The sequence below is a fragment of the Limulus polyphemus genome, unplaced genomic scaffold (genome assembly GCF_000517525.1).
Source record: "Limulus polyphemus unplaced genomic scaffold, Limulus_polyphemus-2.1.2 Scaffold34, whole genome shotgun sequence".
In the NCBI taxonomy this organism is placed as follows: Eukaryota; Metazoa; Arthropoda; class Merostomata; order Xiphosura; family Limulidae; genus Limulus; species Limulus polyphemus.
Genome location: NW_013665644.1, coordinates 551,952 through 564,935, shown reverse-complemented (window position 1 = coordinate 564,935; position 12,984 = coordinate 551,952). Strand labels below are relative to the sequence as shown.

Genomic DNA, 12,984 nt, shown 5'->3' with positions numbered 1-12,984 from the left:
TCAGGGTGAACATCATCAACACAATCATTCATGTACAATATAGATGTTACTACTCTTTTAAGAATTCAAAGGACTTAGCACCTACCATGAGAATGTTCGTTACGCAATTACACCATTTCAAACAGCTTGACTGTCGGAGCAACACAAGCTGTGTCACGTTCTTCAAACAGATTAGTCCATCTTATTCTCTACTTTCAGTGCATAGAAATTGAAACGTGATTAACCAGGCAACATAACACGCTTCCTGTTATTTATTGCCCACATTTTGTACTCTAAGCACAATTGAGGCTTCTCATTTCGGTTTGAATCTGAGATAAGCGCTTTCAGGACTAGTAGTAAGTTGCTATAATACACTTTTTACAATGTACTTTGCTCATGGTAAATTTGGTATTAGTTGAAAGAATCTGCCATCTGTCGTCTGTTGAGTGTTAGATGCCTATTAAATCAGTTTGTTCTCTCAGTCACTTCCAACACCTGGCGGTCAGAGTTTCTTCAAGAGACAGATGTATGACACTTTAGTTGCTACTGTTATAAAATATGATAGCATATGTTTTGGAAACCTTATAAAAAGGTAATTGATAAGTTAGCTTCTGTTAGACTAGCAGCCCTATTAGCCTTTTAGAAATTATGAGGGAGCTTTGTTCTTACTCATTGTCTTACAGACTAAACCACGATGTAACATTTCTGGATTTATGGGGATCAAGGAATCATCTGAAAAACAACAAGAACAACAAAAAACAAACATACATAAATGATCTCTGGATTTATGGGGCTCAAGGAACCATCTGAAAAAAACAACAACAAACACACACAAATGATCACTCTATTTTTCATGTGCAAATAAACAATGTTCTGCAAAGGGAACCATGAGAAACTGACCAACTTGAAATTCAGAACTCTTAAGTTTAAAAACAATACACAAGTTGAATATATGACTATCACTTTCAGTTCCTAGTTCATATTGAAATCATGTGGAAAGCTTATATATATTTTCCATTGCCATTATATTTAAATTGATTTAATTGCAACTACCTACTTAGTTTAGCATAAAACTATCTTTACTTATGGTGTGTTGAAGTTTAACTTACCATAATATTATCAAAATGATTTCATACATTATCGCATATACTTTATCTTTCGTCCACTGTCCAAAATTCTAACGAAATCCATTGAGGTTATAAATGCTTTGACATAAAAACCACATTTACTATTAATTCATTTGAAAAATCGTAGATGTTAAATAAAATAATCAAATATATATAATAAGACTATAAATTATTATTGATTCAGAAAACCTTAATTCTAAAATTAATTTCGGTATTTAATAATGTTGCGAAATTTCTTCTAGTTTCTTTGATATAGTTTAATTCCTGAAAAATACGTAAGATATTATATGATTAAATACATCGACTGAAAACCAATACGTATGAGTTTATACCAGAACAAATTTGTTTTAAGAATGAGACAGCAAGAATAATTACCTCAGTCAAAAACATTATAATATCATAAAGCTAATATACTTTCTCATATGTTATTTATCCTATTTAATTTTAACAACTGCAGATAAAAGGTTTAAAAAAAGGCACATATGAGAACCATCTTCATTGTAATACATAAAAAGCTGTATGTAAAAGTCCAAGAAGTGTAAAAATATATATATTCACGTTTATCTGTACAGTAAACTGTAAATGCAATGAGATTAAAGGAAAGTAAAAACGTTCAATTAATGATGATAATGAAGCTTAAATAAACTAACAGATAAATATAATACATTTATTTTGTGATACAAATTGCTGACTTAGTTGGTAAATCTAACATAAACTAAAATGATGTATTTATTATTAGATAAATAAATAAGAGACTGTCAGAGAAAAAAGTTGTATTAAAAAGAGAATTTCAAGCATATATTAAAAATCAGAGTTTTAAAAATTAAAGAGTAAAATAAAACGCTATGACATAATTATTTTTGTAATGCATGGCTAGAGAGGATGAATTCATTTCGTTTATTTATTCTTTATAATAATATCAGGTTTGTCATTGGTATACATCACGAGTTTTTACCACTTACAGAAACAAATATGATCATTGGACGAGTGTCTAAATTTGCACGAAACGAAATAGGTTGATAAAACAGTAGTAATAATGGATTTCAAATGATAACACAGGCCTGCGATGGTTTTATTGTCTTGACATTTTTACACGTTCTATAGTAATTCCTATACGCTCAATTAATTTTTCTCCATCAGGTACAGATTTTTCACAAAGCGCCATAACGCAATACATTGTTTATTTGTAATTGAGCACAAAGCTACACAATGGGCTATCTGTGCTCTGCCCACCACGGGTATCGAAACCCGGATTCTAGCGTTGTAAGTCCGCAGACATACCGGTGTGCCACTGGGGCAACGCAATACATAAAAGAAATACCTCAACATGTAGTTTTTAGACTAAAAAATGCAGATTTCACATACACACACAACAATCAGGATGAATAAGGATCCATATTCATTTGACATCAATGTTCTTCCCTTTTCTTCAGTTTGTTTGTATTTTTGTTAATAATCATAATAATAACAAAATATTTATTGTTGTAAGCGAAATAATAATTTCATCTATGTAAGAGTTTTTTCTTCCCGATTTGTAAAAAATTATTACGTGATAAAAAAAATGAATATTATTTTCGAAATCTATATAGCTGAATTATAGAAAATCCGTTATTAGAATCAAGACAACTTTTATGAAGTTTAAAATCGCAGGCCTGTGTTATTAGGAACTAATTAGAAATTACTCTGCTCTAGTTTTCTGTTGATCTATAAAGAACATTAAGAGGTTGTAGATATCTTATTCTCCTATATCCAAGATGCAAACGAAAGTTTTGATTTTAAAATAAATTCACCTTTTGAAGTAACTAAACGTTTCAAGCAACATATTTATATGATATACGTTCTAAGTGCATGCTGTAGCTCAATGGTGTATTATCTACAAGTTGTGAATAAATACGTAGTTTAATACTTAACATATAAATACTTGCTTGTCTCTTTTACTTTGTACTTCCGTCTGTTGTTACGAAAGAAACAGTTTGTACTCCGATAATAAATGAAATATATTAAATAATACTAAACGTTGAAAAAGCAAAGCTATCAGCCTGTGATTATTTTTAAATATTGCAATTCTCTCATGCATTAGTGGTTGTCACAAAGAAGAAATCAAAGTACCTAAGCCTAAGGATATATATATATATATATATATATTCAACATCAGCAACTGAAACAACAGTATATTTAAAAATAACACTCATATTTTTTTGGAATAAACTTGACAACATTCAACAATGGGAACAGAAACACATCAGCTGTCGTAATTGCTACTATTTTCCTAACTAGCTTCCTCATCTAAGCACATGATTCTCTGGCACTGTCCACGTCGAGTGTTAATAACTTGTCTTCAAAATGTATAGGAAAGCCCAACTACCCATGACAGGACATATTTTCTGTCCTCTTTCTTTTTATTATTATCAGCTTATCAAGCACTACGTCGGCGTTTTCGTCAGTCAGCATCGTAGATGATCACTTCGTCGGGTCGTTTTTCTTGTAAACAATCGCGGATGACGTCCAATATTATTCTAAGTCGCCGGTCTAAGGCTAATAAGTGGGCTTCCGTTAAAACAGGGTTAACTGGATCCTTACTTAGTGACTTCCTCATGAGGCCACTGAGTCTCTCTGGCCCCAGATACAACTCCAACATTCTCATCAGAGTAGACTGACGAATGAGACAACATTGGTATATCGGAGCGAGGATTGAAACCTCATCATAATGGGGCTTTCCGAACCTAGAAGTTTAAACAAAACGGTTTCAGTCTGGTAGCTTCATAACGACAACAATTGTTATCCAAAACTAAACTATTAATTACATATCCAGCTTCCCGAATTTTCGCGGTTTTCTACAATAACGAGGGACATGTTTAAACAATACCTAGAAACCCATGATGAGATAGAAATGTTTAAACAAGAAATGAAAACTAACAAGGTAACATTACTTTAAAATCATTTTACTAAATGATATGGATCTTGAAGAGCATATTTCTACTGTGTGAACATTATTCAGTCACAAAACACAAAATCATCAAATATCATCTTTTCAAGCATGTTCAAATCGTCGATAAAACCATGTTCTATCTTACCTTAAATTTTGGAATATGATTAACTCTATTAAGATAAGACATAAGAATCCGGTAAAAGTAGTGATTAAGATGTTTTAATCACTTTCATGGGAAGTTTAAAGAAACTAAACTTTTAGGAAATTTCTGGGTGAAGCAAATTCTTCCGGCCAGTTATCGTTATCTCCAAGCTGAACAAACAGTTATTGTTATCTCCAAGCTGAACAAACAGTTATCGTTATCTCCAAGCTGAACAAACAGTTATCATTATATCCAAGCTGAACAAACAGTTATCGTTATTTCCAAGCTGAACAAACACTTATCGTTATCTCTAAGCTGAACAAACAGTTCTCGTTATCTCCAAGCTGAACTAACACTTATCGTTATCTCCAAACTGAACAAACAATTATCGTTATCTCCAAGCTGAACAAACAGTTATCGTTATTTCCAATCTGAACAAACAGTTATCGTTATCTCCAAACTGAACAAACAATTATCGTTATCTCCAAGCTGAACAAACAGTTATCGTTATCTCCAAGCTGAACAAACACTTATCGTTATTATCAAGCTGAACAAACAGTTATCGTTAATCCAAGCTGAACAAACAGTTATCGTTATCTCCAAGCTGAACAAACAGTTATCGTTATCTCCAAGCTGAACAAACAGTTATCGTTATCTCCAAGCTGAACAAACAGTTATCGTTATCTCCAAGCTGAACAAGTGATTTTTCTAAATTTTATAAACCCAGTAAGAAAAGTTGGTATTTCACTCAGATATAAAATGGCTCTTTTCAAAAAGGTTTGTTAAGAATCACAACAGAGGGGATGACACTTAGTAACAAGTTAAATCAGTTAGATATAAGTATGATTTTGCTCTATTCTAAAATACTTCGAAAAACTTCACATTTCTCAACCAAACTTGTTATCAGAGAAAACCTATATATTCCGTAGATTTGAAACCTACAAAATTCGATAATGGCAAACGTAAAATCACCGAAGTAAAAATTTAACTGTTTGGATAAGTAGGACAGAAATCTTCAGGAAACGAGTATCTCGAAAGAAATGGGTAATAAAAAAGACAACGCATCAGATACTGAGATATTTTGTCTGGTTTTTCTATGTAACAAAAAGAAATTAATTTTATTCAGTAAACAATTTATCGTTATTTGTCCTATCACAAAAGGACATTCTGTGAAACTGATATAAGCACTAACAAAGTTCTGTAATAAAACATATTTTTTAATACAAACCAGGCAGACAAATATCCAAAAGGGAGAAGAAACTAATATTTTCTGAACATGACATCAAGAACAATTTAATTCGACAACTGATGATAATACTTTTACAATAAATTTAGTGAAACTGACAAGAAATGGAAAAAAAAAGTCATGAATGAGTACCAATATCTACATAAAAATAGACTGTTACATAAATCAGTATTATATATTATGTGACTGTAGATGAGAAAAATGAATGTCATTCAAAATGGGAAATGAGAAAAGGAAGTGGATGAAATACGACCATTCACCTAAAATAAATCCCTTTCAGCTCATTTCCTAAAAAGAAAAAAAAAAACACCTAATAATTTTAATTCACAAGTTTTAAGGTGTTAATAAATGATGTTATACGTTCCTTAGCACGTGCATCACGAGTACTTACCCTCGTCCATGGTCCAAATGTAACGGAAAACTGTCTTTTCCAAATATTTTAAATGTTTCATAGTGATGTCTGTCCATGTTTCCTGGGGTAAATAGAATACAATATTAATAGTTCAGAAGTTGCCTACGATTCTAATCCATATCAGACATGTCAACTTGTAATTTTGATCTATAAAATAATCGAATAATCAATACACCGTACTTTATCGTACACAAAGGAAGGTACGACACTAAGAGCACTAAATTCAGAATACGTTATTTTTTATATGCTTTGAAATCGTGAATTTTGAATTAAGTTCACTGTTATAAGTAAAACAGACTGATTAAGAAAAAAGTAACAAATTTTAAAAGTAAAAATATACACGTTTGTTTCTCAAATCGAAAATTTCATCTGAAGTGTAAGTTCTTATATATTTCGTTAACTACTAGACTGTTCATGTATTACATGCTATTGCTTGTATATATATATATATATATATATATGTGTGTGTGTGTGTGTGTGTATTTGTTTGGTGATAACAAGGGTTTAGCAATACCAAAATCATACCTACCGAGCTTGCTCACTGTGTTAATTACTCATTTGAAGTTATAATACCAATTTCATACCAGTCGTGCCTGCTCTCAAAACTTCTCACACTGTTTAGTTCTTATAGACTACTAAGCTCGTACATACAGTATTTATTACCAATTCAAATGTTAGTTCCATGTTTGATTTACTAAACAAGTTAATATCTAATTTGAAAAAATAGGTTTATACTTTGGAAAACTATTGTCATATTTAGCGAGATTATCAGCACCATGTGCAATAAATCATTGTGTATCAATTTAATAGAAATGTTTTAGATTTTCTTATAAAAATCAAGTTGCAAGTTAAATCTGAATATAAATATAACATATTAATATACTGAAGAGGATACTAATCACATAAAAAGAATTTGATCTTTCTTAAGATTGCACAGTAAATATTGTTTCCATGAGCTCTATTAGTACCATTTCTAATACTTAATTCATTCGACCGATATAGAGAATCTAAGAAACTAGCATGCGGTATCCATACGCATCAGCAGATTGAACTTTGGTTAATGAATATAACTCTCGTTTATCATAGAAAACACATATTTTACATTTCTTTTAAACCATTAAAAAAATACCTATTAAAAAATCCAAGACAGCCATGTCCATGATATCTGCTAGCCGTCTACCTTCTTTGTAAGGTATTTTTTTCCTGATCACTTTGCAGTAGTCATCATTTTGTTCCCATTCTGCTTTTCGCCGTTTGTGGTATGACCTCCTCCATGGGTGACGCCAAGCTTTCCTAGGAGCGAGGCCTTTTGGTGGAAGAAAAACGGCAAAACTTCCTTCCAGTGTGTCTGGATGACCACAGACTGCGTGACCGGTGTCACAGTAGTACCCGCATCTTCCATGAAAACATAGGTTGTTGGCTGCAATTTAACAACATGCACGACTTACATACACTGTAAACTTGTCATACAAGTCCGTAGATTAACTCGTCAAACTAATGCAGGCATACATCTAGTTTAATTAACCATTTGTAATTATTTTATGTTGATCTTCACGTTTCAGCAGTCAAAAAATATATTAAGGATAATGACAGATTTTAGAGTTTTGAGCCCTATATATTATATCGTTTTGAAATTTCTTTACAGAAACGAAAACTACAAACATTGATTTCCAACCAATCATTTAGTAACATGGAGAAACTAATATCACAGAAAATATTCTCATAAGAGTTTAATCTCAAAATAAATCAAGTAACTGATTTAATAAATTTCATGTAAGTGAAACTGATAAAATAAAGAAAATATCAAGTACGAAACAGATTTTATCAATAAATAATTGACTCTCTTGTATTTCCTTCAACCAAGGCTTACAAGGAATTTCAAAGTCACAGATATATTAAATACAGAAGTTGTTAACGTTACGAAAAATACACTGCCCTAAAGAGAATATGGACAGCGAAACTTCTGGCTCAGCACAGAACTTAACTTTCATAATATGTTTGTACGTCAATAATAGGTTAAATGGAAATATAGATAAATAAACGGAAATATAGATATAAAACAATTTTATTAATAATTTCTAAACAATATATTTTTCCATTAAAAAAAAATAAAGTTTGCATATCCATGCAATTTCTACTGGCAGTGCAATTCATCACCGGGATGTTTAGTTCATCAATGAAAAAAGAAGATTTGTTAAATTAGATTCTGAACCTATTTCGTCCTAACGTATTTCTCAAGAAGCCAGTATATATCATTCAATGATTTGTGTTACGATTAAAACTCGCCCATTAAAATGTGATTTTTTTACTTAACATATATTTTATGTACAGATCTCATGCACATTTATTTCCCACAGGATGTTTTTACTTTAGCAACTGAATGGCACATTATTTTAAACACTTAATCAATCTCCCCTTCTTGCTCTTAACTACTATGTGTAATACTCAATTAATGACTTGAAAGCTTGTTTAAGAACAAATCAATTTTGAAGCTACTGTTTCTATATAATTAACAATACATTTTCTTTTTACATGAAAGTTAATTTATTGATCTTTACAAAAAATTTAACAATAAAATATGGCGTTCTTATAAGTTCCCGTATACCACCCGTTCGTTTCCGCGGGCTGGCGTTATTGTCTTGTCGATGTAAATCTGCCAGTACGTTCGTTTTTAAACATAATTAAGCACGTATTATTCCCAGGATAGTTATTTCTATCCTGAACGAAAAATTATTTGAAGTTCAATATTTATACTACATTTATAATCTAGAATTTATACAGTCGTGATGCTGCTCAGAACAAGTCACTTTTATTAGGACTTGTTTTTTATTTAGGACAAAATATAGTGTTAAAACAAAACAATTTAACAGAAATCAATATTTTCCCTCATCCCTATATTTATAATTCCTGTTATATCGATAATACAGAATCAATGTTATATAGATGCAGAAAATTGGCGTAAACAACGTCTGTATTAGTTTGAAAAAATTTATCACAGAATGATGCTCACGTTTGTGTTATATAATGTACATGTTGTGTTAGTTATTTTGATTGGCAAACATAATTCTGAATTTTGTAATGTATAACGTAATAAACTAGTTCAGATTAGATGAGTAAATGTACTGAACTTACTGATTCTAGTAAACCTTTACAGCATTTGTCTGTTTTTTGTTAAGTTATCAATAATATATAGTTGGTTCGTCATTATGTTGAAAGTTATTATTTTTTTAAGTAAAGTAAAGGTAATAATTATGGAAATGCACAGGTGATACGCATGTAAGAGTCACGAACAATGAGTTGTTTCAACTAAATGGTCAAGGCATCATTAATACCGTAAATTATCATAATAGGAAATACAAAAGAAAATTGAATGGGTGGGATAATGTAACAGTATGGCTTTCTAAACAGAGTAGTGCGTTTTGTTTCTATGTTGCCATAAGTTTACCATCGTATGATTTTGTAGTCTTGTTCCACATATTCTGTATTACTACCCACAATTCAACAGAGTTGTTTGACTTTCTCATTTTCAGTATAAGCCCATAAAGCTGTAACTAATATTCATAACCGGACTTTGTACAGGCCAAGCCACATTTGCATCTCCCCGTCCCACCAATAGGTATTACCTTACCACATTTTATGAGTGTTTGGGATCACAGTGTTGTTGATGAATGAATTCTTGACAAGCTGGTCTTATTTCTGGTGTAAAATCTACATCTGTACTTATAGCTACGCCTTAGGCAACATTTCTATTGGATTATTGCCTATCTCGTATAGAGAATATCCTGATCTACGAAGCGCTACTTTTGTAGAATTCTGGTGTTTTACCTCAACCATTGCAATTACCAGCAGTACGACTAGTTTCACCGCCTTATTTATAGTTTTCATACAAAGCCTATTGAAACCTTAACTTTCGCTTCAATATGTCATTAGCCAAAATGTCCGTTTCTAGAAGTTTGTTGTGAGATATTTCTGTTCTGGGAGCCATGAGTGCAATTACCGTACTATTACTGTGAAGAATATGACTGCATATACTTTTATAGGCACTATGCTAACATAGATCCGTTTCGTGACAGTAAATCTCAATGTCAGCTAGCAACACATGGCTGTCATCTGATGTAGTTAATTTTCATACATTAAAGGGAAGGTATGATTTAAAGATGTAACTAGCTGCTCTAGTTATATCTAAATAAATACGCTAACAGCTGTATTTTTCTAAAGGTAAGCTACTAATATTTGACGAAAGAAACCTACCGCTAAGATACAGACAGCACTGATGGTAGGATTCTTCGCTTTCAATTTTTAAAAGGTAAGAGAAAAAAAAACAACGTTGTACCGTTTAATTTAATATTTTGATAGATGAAATATTACTGTTATAGAAAAACATTTAGGAACTCCACCTGGTGAGATAAAGAACGTCTTTAGTAGGTCCATTTCGGCAAGAGCATATATCTCTGAAGTAATATTTAATATCCTTCCAACCACTGGTGGTGCCCTGTTAAATCCTAGCAACCTGGAATCAAACATAGAACAGGATTAACAGAAAGGTTGAAAAGTAATATAATATATGAAGAAAACTTTAAGAACAATGTTTATTTCGGAAACAAGTTTAAATATATATATGAAACATATAAACATTATAATTACCTGTTTTCTTAAAATACTTATAGAAAATCTTACGTACTTTTCAACACTTGACTTTGATACTACTGAAACAGATATCGCGAAATTGAAATATTTCTGAAATTCAAAAACCTAGCGCATTAGAATACTTAAACGCCTGTAATGAAACAAATGAAACATTTATTTATCGATCATACGTTTGAAATGAAAAATACCTGTCAAGGTGAAAAGCAGCAATTTCACTGTTATGTCTTTCAAAATCCACAAAGTAAAAATGATTAGGATCAGTCTCTCGATCCCGAGGAAACCTATGTTCAAAGAAAGCTGTTCTGATAAATAAAATCTAATTTATACAAATACAAAAATGACAAAGAAACTCGAGAAGCATGGTGACACACGTCGGTTGCCCGGTGAGTGGAAATATTTATATTTCTACACGAGAATCAGGTATTTAATATTGGAAATCAAATTGCATTCTTTATATACGTATGAAATAAAAAATGCACTACATATATTCAAAAAAAGTAGGTAATGCTGATTATTTTTATGCCATTTTTTTTATCCAGCATAAATCTTGCTCTCTTTTCGTTTTTAATCAACAGTACTTATCCATATTAGTTTTATTTTAAGCATTATCTTCATTAGGCTAACCAAACATATCTGGAAGAAGTTATACTCTTTTAGTTATCGAAGACAGATTATTCTTTCAACAATTATCATGCACTTATTTACTACTTATAAAGCTATGCAATGAGCTAGCTATCTACGGTGTCCATGCAGTAAAAAAAAATCCAGAATTTTAGCATTATAAGCCTTCAAACCTACCGTTAAGATACAAGGAGAAATTTTTATATAGAAAACAAATCATTCTTATCCTGAATATTATCTACAAATCATAAAAATGACACTTTAACAATCTCCCTTCAACAGACCAAAATAAAATATATATAGCTCTGATGAATGATTGTTTACAGAAACATCATCTTTAAAAAAAATATATTTTATTTGAATGCTTATCTTGTTGTCTAATTTAATTATCTAAAATCATACTGTTTCTTTTACACAATGATTATTCAGAACAAGTGTTATTTTAGTAACTCTATAATTTCAATTGGATTCGTTTTTTAAATTGCTTATTCAGCTCAAGTGTTTAGGTTCAGTGCGTTTTTCACAACATTGCTTGTACAAAAAGGTTACTTTTACCTTATTAGTTGTATGACATGGGTGTTCATTGCTCTTCACCATTGCTCATTATTAACAAAAGTTCTGAGCTATAATGGTTTCTCTTAAACATTTATCCACAATTAATATTTTTCCTTGAACAAGTACAGACAAACTGGTTTTTGAACAATACTTACCTCAAGAAGAAACATCTTCAAACAAAGAGTTATCTATGACTACAGTAATTCTAGCTGTACAAATCAAAAAAAAGAGCAGAAAGTAAGAATTCATTACATATTATATTTTTGTATCAGATTCCTTTCTCGACTCGCAATCTTAGGGTCGCGAGTTCGAATCTCCGTCCCACCAAACATGCTCGCCCTTTCAGCCATGGGGCGTTATAATGTAACTATTCGTTAGTAAAAGAGTAGCCCAAGAGTTGGCGGTGGGTAGTGGTGATGACTAGCTGCCTCCCCCTAGTCTTTCACTGCTAAATTAGGGACAGCTAACGCAGATAGCCCTCGTGTAGCTTTGCGTAAAATTCAACCAAACAAAACCAAAACCTTTCTATAGGCAATCCCGACGGAATAATTTCAAATAGAGGCGTTTATATCCTAGCCGGCAATACAAGGCCTTGCAGTAGTAATATGTATACAAAGTAACATAGTGTAGTAAAACCAGTGTATAACGTTACTTTTTTTATTTTGGTTTATAGCTTTAACGACTATATAAATACATTGTCGTACGTACATATATAGAGGTGATCACATGTAGTAACAATGTTTTATGTAGTCATTAACTGACAAGAAGTTCAAGAAGAATGGCTACATTACAATAGAGGTAAAGCATGAAATAACAAAGGCAACTTGTAGCCCTTTTTTACGTTCAATATCACCGACTAATTCAAAATGGATTTGTACATGAAACGTTCGTTGACATAACGACGTCGAAAGCAGATGTTCTGTCACCATTGTTAGAATGCGATTTTATAATGGTGTTTTAAATACATTCAACGCAATGCTATTACACTCAATTTTATTCTAAATGTCTCTCTTCGATATAACTATTGGAATTATAAAGTGTTACGCAATATGATATGTCAAATCATCATATTTTTAATTAATGGTTAACCATTTTAATAAAGTCGTGAAAGAAAGTCCTTTGGTTTCATTGATATTAAACAGGTATTGTAATAGAAATATCAATTTTAAGTTACGGTTAAAAATAAATAGAATTAATTACGATAAATGACGTGATATTAACTTACGTTTGCTGTTAATAAACATGTAATTTTTAAAATATTTATTGTCCCCCCTCAGTGTCTGCGGACTTACAATGCTAGAAACCGGGTTTTAAGTCAGTGTTTGG

At 31.4% G+C, this 12,984-nt stretch overlaps 1 protein-coding gene across 2 annotated transcripts in view; it reads right to left on the bottom strand.

The window, feature by feature from the left end:
- Positions 1-2,701: 2,701 nt before the first annotated feature.
- LOC106460532 (extracellular serine/threonine protein CG31145-like) overlaps positions 2,702-12,984 on the bottom strand; it is a 64,752-nt gene continuing 54,469 nt past the window's right edge. For both annotated transcript variants that reach the window (XM_022387533.1, XM_022387539.1), the window contains exons 5-9: positions 10,671-10,763; positions 10,233-10,345; positions 6,965-7,255; positions 5,815-5,896; positions 2,702-3,829 (exon numbers count right to left, since the gene is read on the bottom strand). In XM_022387533.1, the coding sequence (XP_022243241.1) occupies positions 3,547-3,829; positions 5,815-5,896; positions 6,965-7,255; positions 10,233-10,345; positions 10,671-10,763 (862 nt within the window). In that variant the 3' untranslated portion in view covers positions 2,702-3,546. The remainder of the gene's footprint in view (positions 3,830-5,814; positions 5,897-6,964; positions 7,256-10,232; positions 10,346-10,670; positions 10,764-12,984) is intronic.